The sequence below is a fragment of the Parambassis ranga genome, chromosome 1 (assembly GCF_900634625.1).
Source record: "Parambassis ranga chromosome 1, fParRan2.1, whole genome shotgun sequence".
In the NCBI taxonomy this organism is placed as follows: domain Eukaryota; kingdom Metazoa; phylum Chordata; class Actinopteri; family Ambassidae; genus Parambassis; species Parambassis ranga.
The window spans coordinates 19,889,220-19,912,430 of NC_041022.1; the positions used below are offsets into that span (position 1 = coordinate 19,889,220).

At 42.3% G+C, this 23,211-nt stretch overlaps 3 protein-coding genes across 4 annotated transcripts; 1 reads left to right on the top strand and 2 right to left on the bottom strand.

Annotated features, from left to right (window-relative positions):
• Nucleotides 1-368: 368 nt before the first annotated feature.
• Nucleotides 369-8,657, top strand: LOC114441891 (cAMP-specific 3',5'-cyclic phosphodiesterase 4C-like). The gene is made up of 16 exons (XM_028415030.1): nt 369-410; nt 1,220-1,354; nt 2,204-2,331; nt 2,420-2,602; nt 2,701-2,740; nt 2,842-2,912; nt 3,063-3,225; nt 3,499-3,592; nt 3,696-3,853; nt 4,776-4,874; nt 4,981-5,145; nt 5,372-5,471; nt 5,547-5,701; nt 6,194-6,316; nt 6,398-6,580; nt 6,814-8,657. The coding sequence occupies exons 1-16, from the start codon at nt 369-371 to the stop codon at nt 7,759-7,761; spliced, it is 2,787 nt and encodes a 928-aa protein (XP_028270831.1). The 3' UTR covers nt 7,762-8,657.
• A 1,465-nt stretch (nt 8,658-10,122) lies between these two features.
• LOC114441960 (ADP-ribosylation factor-binding protein GGA1-like) lies at nt 10,123-16,696 on the bottom strand. Of its 2 annotated transcripts, XM_028415171.1 has the most exons (16): nt 16,551-16,696; nt 15,617-15,701; nt 15,245-15,320; nt 14,627-14,725; nt 14,172-14,295; nt 13,978-14,078; nt 13,814-13,894; nt 13,595-13,732; nt 13,170-13,380; nt 12,910-13,080; nt 12,753-12,820; nt 12,559-12,671; nt 12,339-12,478; nt 12,074-12,243; nt 11,359-11,469; nt 10,123-11,223 (listed from the first exon to the last, which is right to left on the bottom strand). In XM_028415171.1, exons 1-16 carry the CDS (start codon nt 16,591-16,593, stop codon nt 11,113-11,115), a joined length of 1,842 nt encoding a protein of 613 aa, XP_028270972.1. In that variant the 5' UTR covers nt 16,594-16,696; the 3' UTR covers nt 10,123-11,112. The 2 variants fall into 2 exon arrangements, with proteins under 2 accessions (XP_028270972.1, XP_028270980.1); XM_028415179.1 differs by lacking the exon at nt 15,245-15,320 and having other exon boundaries at nt 16,551-16,689.
• A 1,099-nt stretch (nt 16,697-17,795) lies between these two features.
• ears2 (glutamyl-tRNA synthetase 2, mitochondrial) lies at nt 17,796-23,044 on the bottom strand. The gene is made up of 10 exons (XM_028415225.1): nt 22,622-23,044; nt 21,948-22,103; nt 21,397-21,586; nt 21,158-21,308; nt 20,588-20,909; nt 20,388-20,496; nt 19,955-20,108; nt 19,709-19,839; nt 19,499-19,634; nt 17,796-18,545 (listed from the first exon to the last, which is right to left on the bottom strand). Exons 1-10 carry the CDS (start codon nt 22,761-22,763, stop codon nt 18,450-18,452), a joined length of 1,587 nt encoding a protein of 528 aa, XP_028271026.1. The 5' UTR covers nt 22,764-23,044; the 3' UTR covers nt 17,796-18,449.
• Nucleotides 23,045-23,211: the final 167 nt, after the last annotated feature.

Sequence of the window (23,211 nt, forward strand, 5' to 3'; positions counted from 1 at the left end):
CGACATGGAGTGACAAGTTGTTTCTATTTTTTTTTCTTTTTTCCACTTTTGGCTTTTAAAATTTACAGATTAAGGCAAAGGTCGTGTGCCTCCATTTCAACCTGGAGCCCTTGAGGGGCACATAAATGCTCCTTTACTAAATTGCAGCAGGACACTGATTTTGGCCACTTAAAGACGAAGGTGCTTGCTAGAGAGTGAGCAAGGTGGTTGGCTGGCAGAGTCAGCTCCAATGGGGGCCGGTTGTGACCCGGTCTGACCCTGGTTTAACATTGCAGTGACCTTTGACCTCTCCGGTCCTGGCTCTCCACCTGCTCTGCTGCCTGGGTTCCGGAACGCTCCGCCCTGGGGCCCAGAACGAGCCAATCAGGATGAAGAAGAGTCGCAGTGTGCTGTCGGTGACTGGGGAAGAGGTAAGAAGGACAAACGATCAGATAATCAAACTTGGTCTCTGTCAAAATGTAAACTGATACAAAGCAGAGACTAGATTGTGTGTGCGTGTTACTTGAATGCCCAACATGACACACAGACCCGGTGACTTTCACACATCCAGGCTCTTTTTGTTCTGGCCATCTCGGTCTGTGCACACAGTCATAAGTCTGGGTGGACAGTTTGTATCCTCCAGCCTACACTCACTTGCGAACCACTCAGTCCCAGTCCTCTATGCAAATGATCCCCAGCTAAATGAGTGCACTATGTAAATGAGCTATTTTCTTTTAAAGGTGATGTTTGGGCTGAAGGACATAACACCATGCATTATTCAGGCTCTCTGTTATTGATTATGCTAAGCATTGGGCCCATACATTTCTTTATGTGTGTGAGTGTGGATAGGAGCATCTTTCCACATCTGGGTCTGGACGACATCAAACGCAGCATGGAAGCAACACGGTACTGTTGCCTAGCAACTGCTACCATTCCCCCAGTGTTTTGTTGCTACGGTACTGCAGTGCAGATCAGCCTCTAAGAGCTCAGTCTGTAGAGGCCCTATCCCAGCCACACACAATCAGAGCCTACAACATGGACAGTCACACACACATGCTCACACATAAACGATTATATATTGTGTCTTTATTGTCTATGTTTCTGTGGGAATCAACACTGGTTGTTATATATTACTAGTGATTTATGTTTATAAAGGCAACAACATGGAAAAGAAGAAAAAAAGGATGCCTTTCTTGGTGCTCGTCCCTGTTTACCTCACCTGCCCCCTCTTGTCTCACAGGGAAATGACACAGACATAACAGGTGCTGGGGAGAAGGCGGAGTCATCTCGCTACAGTCGATCCTATACGTCCGGGGCCACGCTAGGGGCTGAGCTACGCCGAGGCAGGAGCAGGAGACTCTCACCTAGTCTCCAGGTATCGAAAGACAGCCTTGACACACTAATCTGCTTGGGGGTTGTGAATAGCCCCCACAGACACCCACCTTCCCTGTCTGTTAATCACATGCAAATTGTTACCTCAGATTTATAAGTAAAATGAAATAGGAGAATACTAAAGTTTTGCATGTTTTAGACGATTGACTGTAAATCATCTATACATTATATGACAGCTTAATTGTTTAAAATTGGTCTAACCATGTATCATACATGTAACTGTGATACATTAAGCATTAATTATTATATCTATGTTAGCTTTATATTATGCAACTACCCAAAGGCAAAAAGTGCTCTTTAGTCAGAAAAACAAAACTCATGAATTAACACATTGTCTTCAATGACGCATGCTAATGTTTTGTTCAGAACAGCACATAGATAGCCAATTGTTTACTAATTTGAATACCATAGCAGCCTCATAAGCCTCAGTGGTTGCAATCTTGGCTATATAGTGGAAGGGGAAGGTGAAAGAGTGAAAAAGATGGCAGAGGACGCTGTAACTGTGGACACTGTATGTGTATGTATGTGTCAATAAAGTGTCTCTAATGTACTAAAAGTTAGCACATTAGTACAGTAGATAGAAGCTGATTATACGTTTACATTAATAAAGTTGTTATCTATAATAATTCAGAACCTCAGAATGCATCAGCTACTGTTTGTTCAACAAATCAGCTCAAATATTGTCAATTTATTTATTTTAATAAACCACATTGCAGTAAAACTGGACACTTGTGGTTGTTGTCAGCTTGACTCTGCAGAACTATTTAAGGTGTGTTCTGCACTTGCAAATCAACTAGTGTCCACTGTCCTGTCTCTCTACAATCCTTACTAGGTACCCTGCTGGCTCCGCCCCCGAGATCGCACCCGTTCACCAGAGGTCATGAGCAATACGTCTCGTCCAACAACTCTTCCCCTCCGTATCCCACCACGCATCTCCATCACACAAGCAGACGCTGACAGGTTGACGCACAAACTTTCCTTTCTAATGGTTTCACCTTGCAGCATGCCTTATGGGATGTCTTTTCTAATCAACATCATTATGTTCCAGTTATGAAGCAGAAAATGGCGTGTCACCGGGTCACACGCCCCTGGGCTCCCAGAGTCCAAGCCTCACCTTGCACACCTCCTTCCCCCAGGGTCAGAGAAGAGAGTCGTTCCTCTACCGGTCCGATTCGGACTACGACATGTCGCCAAAGACAGTTTCTCGTAACTCCTCCATTGCCAGTGAAGGGTGAGACGCAGAGACATTTGTGGTTGTTTACATTCTTTGTTGGAAACTTGATTTTCTTATTCTGTTCTATTCTATTCTCTTTTATTCTATTCTATTAGGCACACAGCAGAAGACTTTATCGTCACGCCTTTTGCTCAAGTGAGTATGGATGATCATAAAAAAAGTTTCAAACTGTTCTTGTTCTGTCCAGTTCTTTATGCCATATGAATATTACATAACTGTGATAATGTGATGATTAGGTTCTGGCCAGTCTGCGGTCAGTACGGAGCAACTTCACCATCCTTGCCAATGTCTCTACACCAACAGTCAAGTTAGTAAAACCAAATGTTCTCTAATGTCTCATTAAAGCACATAAAACCAGACTTGGTTAAACAACAATCTGCACTTAAATATGAGCAAATATAAATATTGACAATGTGTGAAAATCTGCAGATTGACCCTTTATATAACATGTCTTCAGGAGGTCCCCTCTGGGTGGAGTGTGTGTCAGTCCCAGGGCAAATTTATCAGACCAGCAGTATCAACAGCTCGCCTTGGACACACTGGAGGAGCTGGACTGGTGTCTGGACCAGCTGGAGACCATTCAGACGCATCGCTCTGTCAGTGAAATGGCATCCAACAAGGTATGAAAACATCACTCCTTTCAACCACATCAGGAGGCTGATATTGGCTTATCTTATACGCCACTGTTGGTGTGGAGTCCACTATTTGAAATAAAAATTAAAGAACATTATTTAAAAGCAATAACTCTAAATGATTTTAAATTTAAATGATACATTCCTTAATTTAAGCATGCTTTTGTTTTAAGGTTGTCCCTTAGTTTCAGACAGATCCTGAGAGAAGAAATATCAGCTCAACTCAGACTGCCTGACTGTTTTGTTTTCATTCTGCCACAGTTTAAGAGAATGCTGAACAGAGAGCTGTCTCACCTGTCAGAGATGAGTCGCTCTGGGAACCAGGTGTCTGAATATATCTCCAGCACCTTCCTGGGTGAGTGGGGCCAGACTTGGATATCTGTCTGCATCACATTTACGACCTTTACCAAATAAAAACAATAAAATCCTTGTGTGTGTGTTTGCTTGTCAATCTGTAGACAAGCAGAACGAGGTGGAAATCCCGTCTCCGACCCTGAAAGACAAACCTATGAGTCATATCAGTGGAGTGAGGAAACTGTCTCACAGCTCCAGCCTCTCCAGCGCTTCCATGCCTCGCTTCGGTGTCAACACAGATCATGAGGATGAGCTTGCAAAGGTGTTGTTTTATTTCTTACATGTGATGTTACACAAATCAGTCCTTATTCAGACTTCAGTTGTACTGCGTCAATGTGTTTACTGCCTAGTGTAAGTAAACCCTGTTTCAGAAAGAGACTTGTTGCATTATAGCAGATATTTATGTGAGAGGAACAGCTAATGGGGTTGTTCCCTTTTGTCTGGTGTTTGTACTACACATACAGCCTGCCACTATGACCTGACTGAACAATCAAGGTTATTTTTAAGTGACATCAAAGGGGTCTGCTGTGTAATTGTTGTTTAAAAGGAACCAGGGACAAAAACTTCAACCATGTGCAGTACATAAACAGGGAGCCTGTTAGTGACATGACTTCAAACTATGAGTGGTTGTTTTTTGGCACCTTGAGGCAGTGCTAAAAATGTCAAATCAAGCATAAACATAGCATCATTTGCTGCCATGTCTCTGCCCTCCAGTCCCACTCTTCATTCTCCCTTTAGCTGTACTTGGATCTCCAGAAAATCCCGAGAGACTATCAGACTTTTCAACATGCTCATTTGTGTACAGTGTCCACTACGTCCATCATGTGCTGCAGGACAGTCAACATGCATTTATGTTAAAGGATATGTTGGTGATGAGACTGAACATAAACATATAGAGCTGCAGAGTTTGATCTCAGGGTTCACTCAGGCAGGTGACGTACAGGTATTATTACATGATTATTACATGATTTATAATGTTTATAATTCAATACATTTAATTAATTATCCAGCCCTACGTTAAATGCTTCTGGAGAACCTCTAAAATGTATCTGGAATGATTAACAATGGCAAAGTAATGGAAAAGTATTTAAGAGAGTATATAAGGGCTGTTAGGATTTATAAAATATTGATTCTTTTCTGACTTAATATTTCATATTATATTTTTGTGTGTGGCGATGAACCAGGAGCTGGAGGATCTAGACAAGTGGAGTTTTAACATATTCAGAGTAGCAGAATTCTCCAACAACAGACCCCTCAGCTGCATCATGTATACCATCTTCCAGGTAAGAACAGACTGTGCGTGGAATCATTGTCACCTGACATGTCAGCCTGTGTACATGGTGTTCTCCCTTTTGTGAAGCTGTGTCCCCTCTCTTCCTCACTGCTCAGGAGCGAGAGCTGTTGAAGACATTTCGTATCCCAGTCGACACCTTTGTCACTTACGTGATGACCCTGGAGGACCATTACCATGGAAACGTAGCGTACCACAACAGCCTCCATGCTGCAGATGTCACTCAGTCAACACATGTCCTCCTCTCCACACCTGCTCTTGATGTAAGTCACACACCTGTTGATTGATTGAAGGTTATTTATTTCTCAACATAAAAAATATGTAACTGTGTCTGCTTTCTCATACTGGCAGCAATGATTTAATATATGAATAAACTGCATAAAACTAGTCAAACAAGTACATTTCTCATAGTAAACAGACAAAGTCCTGTTTTGTTTTTGGATAAATAATATTGACGCTCTCCTAATTGTTTTTTTTTTCTCCTTTCAGGCTGTCTTTACTGACCTAGAGATCCTTGCTGCTCTGTTTGCTGCAGCTATCCATGATGTTGACCATCCTGGAGTTTCCAACCAGTTCCTCATTAACACCAGTGAGTCCACACACAAACATCTACACATAACTGTAACACACGTATTTTTCTTCATGCACCCTACTCTCTGCTCAGACTCCGAGTTGGCCCTCATGTATAATGATGAGTCAGTCCTGGAGAACCACCACCTTGCTGTTGGCTTCAAACTTCTGCACCAGGAAAACTGTGATATTTTTCAGAACCTCAACAAGCGACAGCGCCAAAGTCTTCGCAAGCTCGTCATTGACATGGTCAGGAACTTACCTACACAAAAACTATATACCTGTGATCAGATTTACTGGGGAATTAGTTTAGATGTTTCAGTTTATTTGTCTTCATATGGTGTGCATTTCAGAATAAGAGCTTTTACATTCTTACATTTAAGATTGCTCACTGAACAAGTTTTGTCAATTAAAACTTCAAAACCAAATCTAAGATATTATAGGTATGCAGCTTTTTAGAAGCAACATGGCAGCTAAAACTTCCACTTCTGTCTCTACAGTACATACACTTGGTTTCCTCTGAATTTACCTCAGTCCATTTGGATTTCCTCCAAACTCTAACTCAATTTACTGCCTTTTTTATTGTTCATTTCAGGGCAATGGTACAAGTGCTTTGGTTCTTAACAGAGATTGGGTCTTGGGGACTGTATAGTTAACAGTGTATAAGAGGGGAAGGAATTAAAATAGGTGTTGGACAGAGTTTTTTGGATCAGACCTTTCTAATCTGTCTCTGTCTGTCAGGTGTTGGCCACTGACATGTCCAAACACATGACTCTGCTGGCTGATTTGAAGACAATGGTGGAGACCAAAAAAGTGACAAGTTCTGGTGTGCTGCTCCTGGACCATTACACAGAACGAATACAGGTTAACTTCATTATCTGTGTCGCATCATTTCCTGTGTTTGGACATACAGAGAAAATGACAATCTTGTGTATATATGCATAGGTTCTGAGGAACATGGTGCACTGTGCAGACCTGAGCAACCCCACCAAGCCGTTACCGCTATACAGACAATGGACGGAGAGGATCATGGAGGAGTTCTTTCGACAGGGAGACAAAGAGAGAGAAAGAGGAATGGAGATTAGCGCCATGTGCGACAAACACACCGCATCCGTAGAGAAGAGTCAGGTAATTCTCTGGACCACTATGTCATTTTAAAGCAGTGCAGATGTTACCAAATTATCAAATAACAAAACAGATAATGAGCCCTGTTTGAGAAAGATCAAAAGCCTCTGCTAAAGGAAAAGTAGAACAAAATATTCCGTTAGCCTTAACGGCAGCTTTGCAATATTTCTGCTGATCTTCTAATACAGCTTCAGGTACAATTAAATGATTATCTATGTGGATCTTGTGTTTTTTAGGTGGGTTTCATTGACTACATTGTCCACCCACTGTGGGAGACATGGGCTGACTTGGTGCACCCAGATGCCCAGGAGCTTCTGGACACACTGGAGGAGAACCGGGAGTGGTACTTAAACACTATGCCCCAGTCTCCCTCGCCCCCTCCAGACAGACACCTCCAGCACGACCGCTTCCAGTTTGAACTCACCCTGGAGGACATGGAGCACAACAACCACAACCACATACACCTGAGGAACAGCAGCAGGAGCGGCAGGAAAGACATCTGTGATGAGAGCAACACAGACATAACACAGGACAGCCAGGCAGAGTGGAATGGAGAGGAGCAGAACCATGTAGGAAGTGAGAAAGATGACGAGGAAAACCACAACAGCGAACAGAATGGAATTCAGGATGAGGAAGAGGGGGAGCCTGGAGAAGGGGAGGGGGACGAAGCAGAGGAGGTGCAGGAACAAGAGCAGCAACAACAAGATGAGCAAGAAGAAAAAGAAGAAGAAGAAACTGAAAAAGTAGAGGAAACACATGATGTAACTGAAGATGAGGAAACAAGAGGAGAGGATGATGAGGTGCAGCATGAAGGAGAAGAAGAGCAGGAGGAGTGTGAAAAGGATGAGGAAGAAGGTGAGGGACATGAAGAAAATGAGGATGAAGATGGTCAGGAAAATGAGGAAGAGGCAGAAGGTGAAGAAAATGGAGAAAAAGAAGGAGAGATGGAGGATGAGGGAGAAACAGAGGAGACTGAGGCTGATAAAGAGGAAGAGGGCAACACAGAGGAAAAAGTGGAAGAAGAGGAGGCAGAGGAGGCAGAGGAGGAGGAGGGGGAGGAGGGAGAAGAGGAGGAAGGAAAGGGAGAAACAGAGGAGACTGTGGAGGAGGCAGAAGAGCAAGAAGAGTTGCCAAGGGAGGATGAGGATGAAGAGGAAGAGGAGAAAGAGGAAGAGGAGAGTTAGTATTGTGTAAGTTCAACAGGGTCAGAGAGGAAAAGGTTAGGAGAAAGGGCTCCAGCAGGCAGAAGTGTGACTGTGGAGGAAGATAAAAATCAGAAGATACCCCTCTTTCCAGATAATGTGCTCTTACCACTTTATCATGTGACCCTCTCAACACCAGTTTATGCTCAACTGCAGATGTCTTAATAAGCCAACAGAGGAATATTTACAGTACAGACACAAAAACAAAACCTCTGGATCTTCCCAAACTGCCAGGTTGTTGCAGTGAGCTGATAAGCCGGTAGTGACAGACAGTCTGCTTCATCTGGTGTCGGTACATCCATCACTGCCGTAGGGGATAGACTGGGGCATAACAGTAATAATAATAAAATGGTGGGAAGATGTTTTATCAACCTTTTGTAGCTCCTGAAAACTGAAATACATACATGCAAATAAGTGCGTGCCTGTGCTCCCGCTCTTATAGACTTCCCTCCATTGTCTCTCGGTCACCGTCTCTGTCTTGTTGGTGCAGAAGATAACGTCACACAGTGACCATTAACTCGAGCAACTTTTAAAAGAATGTCAACTTTCTCTGTTTGTCAGAAAAGAGAAAAAAAAATCATGCAAAAAAGTCTGGAAGGTGTAGTCTGTCGTCTTATATTTACTACAAACACTTTCCACCTGGATGCTGTGTAGACCTTTGGGCTCTGGTCTAGGAACAGTTTAACCTCCTCACATACTAACCTTAAAGCAACAATGCTGGATTTCTGAAACCATTTCTGAATAACATCTGGACTGTTTTCTCCAAGTGGGAACATTTGCAGTACAGCTCAGAAGGCTGATCTATTGTACGTGTCGATGTCGCTTCATGTTTAAAAAAACAAACAAAAAAAACAACCAAAACAAACAAACACCCAGTATTCAACCCATCTTGACAGGTTCACCTGAATCGTGCCAAACTGTCCCACGACCAGCACTGAGCAATCCGGCCTCCTAACAGGGTGGCTACTTGTCACAAAGCAATGAAACTGTGGGACCAGGCCAACGGGTGTGATGGTCTTCCACCAATCCCATTTTTTTGTTTGGTTTGGTTTTGTAAAAACTTATATTTGGCACTTTATCTAACACCCCTGTTACATATATGTACATAATAAACATGTATTTTAATCTGCTGATGTCATATAATAAATACAATTAATGAAGCTGATGTTTGTCATTTTTAATTTCAGGTGTAATTTTGCCTCTTAAATGTTCAGTCACATTTTGTCTAATATTGTTTAACCTGCCCATTTTAAATCGTGTTAGTTTTTTTCAGGTTTGGCTCAACAGAAGAAGGATGGTGGGGTCTGAGGTGCTCTTGTAAGTTTTCTGACATTTTATTCACTAAACAATGGATCTATAGAGGAATATATTCATTTATTAGTTGCTGTGGTAACAGAAAGAACTCATTTTTAGGCCTATTTATGCTCCTCACTTCAGGCTGCATCAGCTGAGCACTGAACTAAACACTATGCTCAATCTGTGTTAAAGCACTGGCTGGAAAACAAAGGAAATTCCTGTTTTTTCAATTATCACATTCTTCACACTAGTCTACATTTGAAGGAACAACAGCATATTAACTGAAATTACAGTAACTCAAATGCTGTGGTCTTGCAGCACTTTAATGAATGAATAAACACTTCAGTGATCTGTGCCCAATCCATAAAATAATATTTATTTAATCTGAATCTGCAAAATAACTGGTCGCTCAGCTAAACTGTAGTACATGTATCTCTTTTTCTTACAGCTGATCACTGGGAGGATATGACTGAACACATGTGGATCACTAAAACCACAAGTGAGTGTACTCATCTTTTTTTGTCCCTTTGGAACATACAGTCAACCTGGGCATCAAGGAAATGTGATTGATATACAGTATATCTGTTAACCAACTGATGGATCCATTTAGTGCAGTTGTAGCCATAAGAGGTCCTCATCATAATGCACAATGAATCTCTTCTGCCTGGTGTTCAATCGCAGGAAACGATACAGAAATTGTGACTTTGTTGATCGGTGTGAGACAGCTGTGTTTCTGAGACATTTGTGTGTGTATCTGGGATAAAATCTGTCTGAAAAAGTTACTCACATCCAAAATTTAAATATGATCTCAGTCTCTGAAAAGCTCAACAGCTCTTAGAAATACATTCACAATGGAAGTAAAGAATTTACTTAAGAGGTTACTATGGGTTGCACCGTTACGCTGCCCCCTGATGAAGAACCAGTTTGGGTTTAAAACCATTTTCCACTGTAATGAAATTAGAAAAGGTTTCTGTTAAAAGCAGTGTAATAAGAATCATTTCACAACCATGAGGCTTTGAGAGACAGACCACAGGCACATCTCGATCATTTATGAAACACAATGTACTTTTTAATTTAATATTGACACAGGACAGGCCACAGATGTGTCCCAGTTCAAACTTCAATGAAAGTTTTACTTTGCTGAAGTTCTGAATTCCTGAGTCTCGACTCATAAAGGCAACACAAAGCTTCACAGTTTCTAAGCCTGCTGATCAGGTAACATTGACGCGGTCATGTAAGAGTTAACTACAATCTCAAAAATTTGGCCACAAAGAGCTGTGATGCAGCACAACTTAGGAAAACAAGCATTTGATAAAAAGCACAGCCAAAACAGAGAAGATGCAATTAAAAAGAAAAAAAGACACGTTTAACTTAACAAAACAAATAATGCTTCTACTAACGTGTTGTTTATATTGTTGTGATTCATTTGCTGCTTTTACTCCTTCTACTTGAACATCTGTCCTTCATTTGATTTAAGCTGCAGTAGTCAATTCGTTTCTGGTCTTTATACAAATGAGCACTGTAATAATACAGTAGTACAATTATAAAACAGTATATTTGAAAAATAAACACATCACATCTCAAGGCACTTTGGATCATAAAGCAAATAAATAAAGATTTTCATAGACAGACATGTATCCATCAACATGAATCCAGTAAACATACAAGACTATCACTGTGAGCTAGGGAATATCACAAAAAGACAACAAGACATATCCAGCTCAATTGAACTGCCGACATTTGTATTATCATCATTCCTCCGTCCTGCTGCTGAGGAGGAGACAGGAATATTTATATAGCTAATCAGATCAACAGTTATCTGTGAGAGTTAAGTTTTAGGTCAATCATATCAGTTTATTTCTTTAAAATATGAACTGCTGTGTGTAAATAGAAAATCTGCTGCAGGTATTCACTGTTAAGTCTTCATAACTTTTAGTTGCTTTTTTTCTCTCTCCCTGAATTCATTTTACTCTCTCTGCCTTTAACGTCTCATTTTCAGGTTCACTGCAAGGGTTAAAATGAGAGAATCACATGTTTTTAGTGGCTAATCAAAGAGGTCCAGTCGGGGAAAGTGTCGATCTCTCCGGTCTCATTCAGCAGTTGGTCTCCATGTGTCAGTGTCAGCTTGTAGCGCAGACGGATGTTACGCTGAAGGAAACAGAGGTACATCACAAAGAGTCAAAATTTACTTCAGACAAATAAGAAGTACATTAAAAAATATGTTACATTAGGCCATGAAATGGAATGATTCTGTTTTACAAGTATGTCCATGTATGGACTGACCTTCTGAGGATTAGCCAACAAGAGGACCTGTGAAACAGCAGATGGAGGCAATAAAGGATTGTAAGGAGGTAGGTGAGTCCCTGAGGCAGGCTGAAGCTTCACGGACATGGCCTGCAAAACAGTTTTAAAAATCAGGATGAGCAGTGTGTTAAAATAAGAAGTCGACCCATACAGGAAGTAGTGGTAAAATGAGGGCTGTAGTGCAGCAGTGTAACCAGTCTGATGACCTGACTCCAGCAGGGGGCACCACTAACATTCAGATTCGGTTCTATGCCTAATTTCAAATAAATTTTCAACATGGCAATCCTACTCTTTTTACTCAACAATACCACAAATTGTGAGATAAAAAATACAAAAAGTCTTGCAGATTTTTAGCATCTGAAAACAGGTGCTGCTGAATAAGAGGAGATTATAGTCAATACACAATACCTGTGCAAGTTTTCAAATTCTTTCAACCGGTAGTTTTAAATCCATACATATTTATCTTAGTAAGGTACAAACGTGCTATGAATTTCCTGAATTTAAAGTTTAGAACAAAAAAGGATGTTGTTGCCACAAATGAGGCAGCAGTGAAGGAACCTTTGTTTCTCCTGAGAATCCTGGAGATGTGGGTTTCTACATTGTGAAGAAACTCACTGTCTTCATCACTGTCTTGTACAGGAGACACATCTTTCTGTATTGAAAACCAGGGACTCTGGTTAAGTTTTGTTTTTACCTTTGGAACAGCAGCTTGAAACACAAAGTCTTTGACAGTGAGGGCAGATGTGTTGACTGCAGACATGACAACCACAGCCACACCAGGATGACCGGGCAGACCGTCTCTGGCAAAATGGAGGGACACGTGGATACCGGCCCCATCATATAGTGTGATTGGCTCCAGCTGACCTGCCAGATGCAGTCAGACAAGATGTCCGTGAGCGAAAGTGAAAGATATGATATGAGAGATATGGTGTATAAAATGAAGCTGTGATGAGACATACTAAATTTGATGGTTTCCATTGGGACAAAGATGTTTTTCAGTAGTTGTGAGCTCTCTTCTAGTTTAACCGGAGACACTTCAGTGGTTTTTCTCTGTGACTTAGATGGTGATGCTGTGAACTGCTCATTCTGAGGGAGTGACCTGACAGGAGAACAAAGTCAGTTCAGTAATAATATCGACTAAAAAAAAAAAAGCACCATTATATTATTTACTGTTCTTACCACACATTTGTCCCATTGCAGGTTGCACTGCCTCCCCCACATCCCCGGGATCTCAGCACAATGCCTCGCCGTCCATTCTGCTCAGAATTGGTCGTCTGAACGTCCCCATTAAGCTAAAGGTAAACATACATTTTGTTAGACCTTTTGATAATACATCTTCAGGTCTTTATTTTCAGCCTTAGTTCAAGCCTTACCTGCATCAGTTCCTCATAATAGGACTTTGGCCTATCCTGAGTCTGCTTTGTGAGTACATCATCCAACTCTGTGACGACATAAAACACGTTACACTATGTAACATATTCATCAGTGTTGGACACAATAAACCAGAAATAGGTATGCATGCAGACCCACCTAATTCATTTAAGACCTGCTCAGCTTCGGAGAACTCTAGCCGAGAGGAGAAGAAGGGTGAGGAGGATTTGAATGCAGGCAGTGATTCAGCTTTTCTGTGAGTCTGTGGAGAGTCCAGTGCTGACAGGTCGATGAGGTGGTAGCTCTTAATCTCCCTGGGACTTGTAGGAGCTGAACAAAGGAGAGAAAACAGTGTGAAACAGAAAGAAGGGCAGACGAAGAGTCCACAAGGACTAAAAGGTGAACAACATGAACTGCACCTGTATTTTTCCTCGTCTCTTCGTCACTTGTGCTTTTTGCTCTTCCTCTGCCACACTGTCCTGCCCCCGTCTGTTCTTTGTAAGCATTCACCACGAGTGTTAGCCCATCGTTAGCCGCTAAAATCTGGGCCAGAGCAGCATCGTCGTCCATTGTGTCACTAGCTAGCCGGAACAGGCTAGGCCTCAGTCGGTCACAGCGCTCATACAGTGCCTACGAAGGAGCGAGAGATGATTAGATGTCGGATAGTTACTGTGAGGAGACACAAATCTGATATGGATGTTGCTCACAGAACTATCTGTAAATGAATGGTGCCCAGATAGTGTCCTGAACATCACTGTTGTGCTGTTACAAAGCAGCAGTAACAATCACAGGACGGACTTCCACTGCCTTCAAATACATTTATCTGACCGTCTGTTCAAAATACCTTGACGTCGTCACTGGGTTGTAAGGAAGTTCCACTGATCGTGTGTTGGTCCAGCAGGTCTTTGAGCTGCTTGGTGCAGCTCTCCACCTCCTTCAGAGTGGAATCACGCTTTAACACTTTCTCAGCCTTTTTTTGTTCCTTAAAAAAAACACACACATAAATGTATAATTTATGGCGAGCACACAGATATGACTGTAAGCAGCGTGATGCTCTGCTCACCTCTTGGATGGTGCTTTTAATGAGCCGGTTTGCAGTTTCCAGGTCTTCGGGACGGCCACTTTTCAATAACCTTTCCAACAGCTGATGACACAGAAACACATGCTGACAAGATGTAACTTAGCAGACATCCTGTTACACACACACACACAGACACACAGACTTACCTTAGCTTTGTCCTCCTCGTCAAAAACAGACTTTGTGGTTCTTTGTTGCGGGGGGGCCATTATGACTGTGTCTGGCAGTTTGGGATCTTTTTTCACAATACCTAAAAAAATAGAAAGAAACAGAAGATGATTTTAGAACGAAGACACAAGTGAATGCTGGTCCTTACTACATGTGTGTCTGTGCCCCCCCTCACCTTGTTTTTTCAGCATGTTGTAAGCTTCCTGAATCTTGGGTTCTTCTTTGAGCCACAGTGTCCAGCCGTAGAGGACTTCTGTCACTCTGTCCTTAACCCTTTGCGGAGTCCACGCCCCGAAGTACTGCTCACAGAGATCAACCAGAAAGGTGAACGCACATGACAGATGACTTTAATTTGCTTGAATTGGATTAGTGCACAAAGCAAAGACACAGCACAAAGGCTGGCTAACTCTGGCTTAGACAGATGTGCTGTAGCACCATGACATTTGCAGTGTAAAGTAAAGAGGAATTACTACCATGGACATGTTGTACGTGTGTGCTGTTTCTATGGTCTTAAACATACATTTAAAAATTTAGAAATTGCATTTATACATGTATGTTTAGAGTATTTTCACATCTCAGACACATGCCGACTCAATCTACTGGTGACACGGTGTCTCTGATGAGCGCTACCTTTGGTGTTAGGAGTTTGATGAGCTCATTGAGAAAGCGAAACTTGGCGGCCTCACTGTGAAACCTTTTGCCGCAGTTGTTCATACATGCCTCAAGGACCTGGAAAACACCAAAAGAAATTGTTACAAGCAGGAACTCTGAAAAATGTTTCTTTTTCAGTGTGACACAGATAGGAGAGAGAGAAAGAGAGATACTGTCACTCTGTGTCTGTGGTGAACCACCAGAACATGTCACATGACGCGAGGCACGTGGTCTTCCAGAAGCTTCGCCGAGTTACAGTGTAATAGATAAACAATGTCACAGTAGTTTCTATGCTGATTATATATCCCCATGTCGCTGTGTCTATGTGGTTATAGTTAGTTGCGGATGTTATTCACATGACCACACTCCCCCAGAGTTAAAACAGAGACATTGTTTCCAGTGAATGGGCTAAAGCTTTGATGATACTGTGAAATACAGAGCAGGAACGTTCAGTACAGGAGCACCTCCTAATGCGATACCAACGATAAAAGAGAAACCCCTTTCCAATTCAAACTGAGGGGGGACGAGCTTCCTGGTGTGGCCTGTAAAATATAACAGAACACACTGCATGCCATGCATCATCTGTGTCTTACTCACAGTGAGAGCCTGCAGAGCCTCTTTCTCCTTTGGCGACTGGATTTTATGAGCAAGAAGTCGAATGGCTACCTGTGGCCTGAAAGCAGATAATTGAGCTCTAAATCACATGAAAATACCTGAGTAGGCTGTGAACACACAGGCTGTGAACAACAGTGTTGGATATTGAGAAGAGGAAAGTGTCAAAGGGCAAAAGGTACTGCAGAGTTCTTACTACCTCTTGCATGATGCTGTAACTGACAAACTGTGATCGCAACATGGATGTGGAGCAAGTCTTTCTCAAACACCACAGTTGCACAGTTAAGAAGCCATTGGCCAATCATGTAGAGGAGACACATGCAGGCTGTGTGTGGATGTAGGTAAGAATGTTCTTACCCGTCTGTCTCTTGGTTGACAAGCTGGAAGAAGCCCTGAATGCAGTCCCATCTGTCCTCCTGATTATCTGGGTGTGTAGCCTGGTCTGAACGAACAAACCCAGAGAATAAACACCGATGTCAAAAAATAATATTTCATGAGGAAGAGAAAATACAAAAACATGGGAATTGCTGTCCATGATGTACCAGAGCAGGGAGACACTGTAATGCTGCATTCATATTGGGCATTGTGATATTTGTAAACCAGTTTGTTGTGGTTGTTTAATCTAGTTTCACAAATTCCTTCTAACTAGATGGTCTGTTTAGGCAGGATTTCTTGCATATTTTCTAAATGAAAGGCTCCACTCTTCCTCTGCTGTCGCTTTAGCGCCTGTTATTTAGAAATGGCACTCTCATCATGTTTAACCCTGCAGCTTCACTAAGTATTCATGGGAACTATCATCAATACTTGTTTGTATATAACAAAAAACATAATTTACAAACGAGAAGCAATTCGCCCCTGGAATAAGGAAGTATTTCTGACTCTGATCTCTAGAGAGGGGTAACTATGGAAACATTTCACAATACGCAGTAGAAGTGTGTGTTTCTTTAGATGTTTCTGAACAGAGCTGCTGAATAAATACTTCAGACATAAAATAAATGTTTTACTGACGTGCACGCGCACAGCAGGGACCCAATAATACGCAACTGTCCTCCAGGCGCGCGCACGGGCTGCACAACTTCCTGTTCTGAGACTTTCTGCAGAACGTCCAGACATGTTTGAAGTTAAACTGAATTTAAACCGCGACTCGCGTTTATTATCGTCTTACTGCAGTAACGACACGAGCGGACGGTCTGTATGTGACGTTATTGAACAGAGTATGACGCGGAGCTCGCGTCGCATATACGAGCACGCAGCTGAACGCAAACTTTATCTGCGCTGCGTGTTTACTTACTGAGCCACGACTCAAAAGTTGCCTCGCTGACACCGTTCGCCATCCCCGTCCGTAGCCTCCTGCCGCTCCAGAGGGAGTCCGTCCGTGTTGTGAGGTGTCAAACTGCCGCCTGTCTGCGGTGACATGTGACACTCACGCTCTGTCAGTCACACTGCTGACACACACACCACGTCACGCCCTCCCCCCTCTCTGCATCACTCTGGGGTCACCAGGTCAGGTCTGCAGCTTCTCTGATCATTTCACAGGAGTTTTCTAATCATCAATTAGCGTTTTTAACAGGATCAGCTACACAATGTATCATTAGAACACAGGAGTGATGGCTGCTGGAAAAGGACCTACACCCAGAGGTGTAGGAAGCATTGGGGGGGGGGGGGGGGGCACCTTCTGTGGGTGGGTGGTGAAAAAAGTACATTAGTATATTATAAAGTATAATATAATAATATGAAGTAGTTGCGATTTCCTGCTGATTTTAACAGGTTGTTAAACTATTTTACCTACAGAAGTAAACAATGACTATTTCAGATTCAACAAACACTCATTGATTTTAAAACACGCTGACATACAAAAACTAATTCCAAGTGAAACAACAGTTTTGTCAACCACACTGGTGGCACTACACTAACAGATGATACAAAGCCTCCATATCTGCCGCCTTCTCTCATTTACAGAGACAAAAAAACTGGCAAATCTCCCTCATGTCCACCTGATAGAGTTTTCCCGTCATCACTCACCTCAGCAATAGAACTTCCTCCACTGGCCCTACACGATGGCCCTGCCTCTGACTCACTCTCAGTACCAACCTCAAATATGGAGCAGAGAGCTGGAGATAGATTGTGCTTTACTTTTCAATTAACAACCAATATAAGTGAGCTTTAAAATATCATCAATGAAATAACATCAGCATGTTGATTTAACACAGTGGTCTTCTCATCATCTGAGTTTCAAAAAGTTGTTGGACCATGAACCAAACTCTGCTTAATGCAGATAATACTGAAACACTAAAAATACTAACTTTTTACTTCTGGCTTTTCTAACCAGAATAGTCATTTACCACATTAACAATGTCTAGACTGTAGTCTGATTACTTTAATGTTATCTGCATTGAAAAAAAATATTATTAATTAAAGCTGCAAGCAGCATAGCGGGCCCTTGCACACCTTGCGATCCGCGGGGCCATCGTTGTCTCCTCTCATTTCCAGAGACGTACAACAAACACATGTTTACAAGAGAAAGTCCTGAGTGGACACAGTGATTTTCAGCTCAATTGGATGAAGTATGTGAGGCGTGAAAACTTTTGTAGGAGAGTCAGAAATCACCAAAAATTACCACAAAATTAAAAATGGCGGTCTTCCTGTTGGGCTTGGAGGGTTTTTTTTACTATATTTGGACCAGGTCAGATCCCAGATGTGACATGTCACTTTTGGCTCAGTGAGGATTTCAAATGATCTTCAGGATGGATCCATAAAATCAATGGCTTAACTAAACTAATCTGATCTCCTGTTTTTCCCCAGTATTTATCTGCTTTTCACAGTCTAGTACACCATAAACTCCAAACTTTTTTTCCCATTTTAACTGCACAACATCTGTAAAGTTCGTTAAAACCGCTGAGTTTTTCTTGAGTAAAGCTCAAGTTAATTTGCATAAAAATTCTAAGGTACTTCCCATCCGCGGTGTGCACAGTGTCAGGTGGTCCTGCAAAGTGTTCCAGCACTGAACATCACACACACACGATTTGCATATAATTCAACTGTTTTATAAAATGTTTGTAATAATTCAAGTATGATTTTCTATCTCAGCAGCAACCATCAGTACATTTTAGGAGTCCCCTGTTGCTTCACAGGCAGCTGCTGTCCTCAAGCCCCCAGTGTGATGAATGTGAGGGGATGTGGCGATCAGTCCTTAACTCTTGTCCGAGAGGAGCAGAAGCTTCTGGAATCGAAGGCTGATCTCTTCAGGCCCCAGAGACACCATCATCTCCGCAACGCTGGGTCCTTGCTGCCCATCGGAGGAACAGAGGATCAGAAGGTCAGAGAAGTGACACAATCAAACCAGACGGTATTCTCTGTGAATCAGAACCCACTTCTTCTTTTATATATTCATGCACAGTTACATTAATGACTGAGGGACCTAGGAATCTGTAGTCATTACTATACTATATACTAGCCAGCTTAGCTTAGCTTAGTCACGCCATGGGTGGAAGTGAAAAGGAGAGCACATGCAGCCGTTTATGTGGTAACTGCAGCCACAAAGTGATTTGAACTGCTCAAGTGCAGGATGGAAAATGCAATTTAACAAACTAAATTGTAGAAATGAAAGTAAACTTTAAAATACAAGAAAAAGGTTTATAAGAGAATCTACATTATCTTGAAGTACTGCTTGGTGTTCCATGTTAATCTTTAACACACGCAGTCAGACGAAGAGAGAAGAGCCTGGATTTATTCTAACATTATACTTACTAGATTATTAATGAGGTAATTCAATCAAAACTAGGACCATTTTCTCACTGAATTTAGTGCATTCTGACTTTGAGACAGCCTCTGCAGGCCATGAGAGAGAATGCAGATTAATATTTAACACATAAAGGTGATTGTGTGCAAAACTACATTTCAAGACAAAAACCAGAACATATGCGTTTGTACGTTCAACCGAAAGACATCCTGCTGCTCACTGGAGTCATATATTGATGATGTATTTCCCCACATATTATTCTCCATGACCTAAGGCTAACTATCAGCAGACTTCTGAGGTTTGTTGTTGTTAGAAAATATTGACAGCAGCTGTTAGTCACACAAAGCTGATGATGTGCAAAGAGCTGCAGCTCAGACTTTTTTTTGATGGTTAGAAGATAAGCCACAGAACTGCTAAACCAACTTTACAAAGGGAAACTCAGTAGAACTAATATTACATTCAGATATGAAAAAACAACAGTGTATGACCCCTTTAGGTACCTGCAGGCCGCTGAGAGCCAGACGTAGCAGCTTCATTACTTCTCTGTATTTGGTGGCTTCAGCCTGCTTAGCCAGGGCCTTCAGGTCTTTGTTGAGTCGATCCACTGACAGCTCTTCACTTCGCTTGGCTAATAATCTAAACACACACAACACACAGGTTAATGATCGTGCTGCTGTTTTACTACAGTAAACATTATTAATGCTTCTTACTTTAGCACTAATGAAGCAATGTGCTGGGCCTCTGTGGTGAGTTCTGCCACCTGCTGGCTGGAGAAAGAAGGACGCACCCACAAGTAAGAGTAAACTGGGTTTACAAGCTCCTTCAGGAAGGAGATGTGACCCTGTTGAAAACATAGAGGAGATCATCAACAACTTTTACTCGAAGCTGTACTAGGCTGTGTGTACTGTGAACACACAGTTAAATGGATGTGCTTGTAAGTGTCCTGTTCTGGTTACCTTCCGTAGCTGTAGCACCCTCCTAATGTAATCCTCATGAAGAACTTCTTCGTCTTGGATCTCTGCAGCGTAGGCCTGCTGGATGTGACCCCGCAGATCGTTAATCAACAAACGGCACTGCTCCTCATCTTCAATTTGTTGTTGCAGGTGGATTCTGTCACATAATGGCACATGAGCGTCAGTATGTTATAATGATAAGTAGACAGAAGCTTTCTTTATGACTGCTAGTGCTGAGGATTCCCCACTGAATATTTTGGTTTGAGTGTAGCGATAGAAAACTAAAATAAACTGTGCTGTGTTCTCTCTCTTGTTGGGCTACTGTGTGGGCAAGCCCTTTACAACATTTGAAGCCAATTAGATCATTGTACAATCATCACCATGAATGAATGACAATGAATACAACGAGGTAGATAATGGTAGAATTTTGTCCTACCTGTTAAACTCTGGTAGCTTTTCTAAGTCCAACAAAGCAGAATGAGTTGTGATCCTTGAGGGATTAAACTCAGAAATCAGTTCATCTTTCCTCCTCCCCAGTCGATTGGCTACATAGAAAGAACAGCACATAATTATTTTTGTAATCCTCTTCAAACCCTTTCTCTCGTTTTACTTTGTAATGTTTCCTCCATCACTCACTGTTGAATCCAGACCCACAGTTGGTTGTGATGTCCAGCAGAGCCTCTGGCAGGACTCCGTCTCTCTGGAAGTTTTGGATGAATATGTCTCCCTGCCTCTTAGACAGCTTACTGCCATCTTTGTTCATCAGGAGGGGCAGATGTCCGAAGGTGGGCGGTTTCCATCCAAGAGCTTGGTACATGAGGAGGTGTTTTGAGGTGGAGATGAGCCACTCGGAGCCCCGCAGCACATGGCTGATCTTCATGTAATGATCATCTACAATGTTAGCAAGGTGATAAGTTGGAAAACCATCTGCTTTTATCACCACCGGGTCTCCCTCCACCTGAGGGATGAAGATGATGGGGATGAAAGGGCAGATGACACAATACATTCTACATGAGTCAAAGTCAACTTTTCGCTGCTAACATCAGGCCTCCGTGTAAACTACTCTGTAAGTGACCTCACTTTTGTTTCAAACAACATGTCTTCCTGAGAACAAAAACTGAATAATCCTCCCATCTACAATGGTTTGTCACTACTGTTTGTAGCATGAACCCAACTGAAAGACAGTAGAGTGACCACAAATCCGACCTGTGCCACCTCGTGTCGATTCCACCCAAAGATCAGATCCTGAAAAGGCTTGACGCCTTCCTCCAGACGAAACCTTATGACACGTGATGTCCCCTGAGCCAGCTTCTCCTGGACCTGGTCGGGCTGCAGGTGACGACACCTGTTGTCATACCTGGATAGACAAGGTCACACAATAAGTTTTCTTCCTACTCTAAATGATTATTTGGGGAAAAAACGTGTTCATGGATGTTTTTAGTTACCTTGGAATTTCCCCGGACCTTAAGGCCTCTTTTCTGAGCAACTCCAGTCTCTGAGAGCTGCAGAAACAGTAATAGGCGTGACCACTCTCTACTAGCTGCTGTGCTGTCTCATGGTAGAGGTCTAGTCTCTGAGACTGCAGGTATGGACCATGAGGGCCACCTCGTCGAGGGCTCTCATCAGGAGGTATACCTGGAGATAGTGATGTGTGACAATGTCAGCAGTCAAAAGCCAGAAGTCAGCTCTGACTTTTTCACTGAAGGTTAGCTGGTAGCTTTGTCACAACTTCTTCTTCGTCTTCTGCATCTATGGTCTGAGCGAACATATATTTAATAAATAATTAATTAAATTTGTATCATTGTCATTGTAGATTGCTTCTATGGCCAGTAGGTGGTGATATTACAAAAGCCTTTGCATTCAAAAAAATGTGTGTTTTTGTGCATTAGAATTATAAACGCAGCAGAAATAAGGGAAAAGAAAATCTAGATGTGATTACTCAGAGTTAACAGGCACAGCAGATGTTCATGCCAATGAAACAGTCAGTGTCTCTTACCTGCCCACTCCAGCATGTCCTCTATAGACTCTGCAGCTCCAGGTACCAGCCTGCTTTGATCAGTGTCTTCCAATCGCAGAATGAACACACCTCCATACTTCTTTGCAAAGATATAGTTATATAGGGCAGTGCGGAGACCTCCGAGGTGTAAGAAGCCTGCAGAGAGAATCAATAAACATGCTTAAATTAAACTCAAGCATACATGAAATGAATGGTTTTGAAAATGTATGTCTTTTTCACTTGACCATGTCATATCAGGGAAACAGCACAGATGCTATTGTTAACATAAACAGTACCCCAGTTCATTTAAAGTGTCAAAAAATCTGTGAGTGAGGCTGCAGACAGACCACCAGACACTAAAACTCAAGCAGATAAATGTCATTCAGATACTCCATTCTCTTTCTTGTTGTGCAATGTGAAAAGGCCTTCCATGAATGTTTGTGGTCAAAGAAACATTAATAAAAATTTTAATATGTTTCTGGTTCTGTCTGATCACAATTCTTATAACAAATCACCCTAACCCTAACTAAAACTTAGCGAGCTGCACATATCAATACAGATCTAAATGTTTTCATTACAAATAACTGTTATTAAAAGCCATATCTGGACACTGATATTTGCTTCCTCTCCGTCTGGTCGCTCTTACAGGATGTGTGTGTTGGTGAGGACCTTACCTGTCGGACTGGGGGCAAACCTGACCCTCACGTCACCCTGAACCGAGGAGCAGCATCTACTGACAGCGCCTTGCAGCGGAACCCTTCTTAACACGGAACCTCTCAGTGTCAGCAGCCTATACGAGTTTAACCACAGCGACATGACTGCAAAACGCGGCGCAACGTTAAATGAAGCGGAGACACACGTTTTACGGTGTCAAACCGGCGAAACGAACAACATCGTGGAGTTTAGCACTCGGCTAGCTGGGTGGCTAACCGGGAAGCGACAGGCTCGAAAAGACTGCGCGACAGGAGTACTAAAGCTGCATTTTGACAGCAAGACGTCAACACAAACTGCAACGACTACACAAATACACTTTCACATGTCTGAGTGCTCAGAGGCGTTTGTTTGGGTCAAATGTTGAGTAAACTTCTTCGTTGATACAAAACCGGAAACCGATTCGGGCGACACAAATGAGAGACTGCCACCCAGCGGAGGAGTGTGGTACTTCTGGACAACTATGGAAGGAAAAGCAGCTTTGGCAGGTAAGAAAATGAGGAAACCCACAAGATAGCTTAGCCCCATAAACAAAAACATGGTGTCACATGTC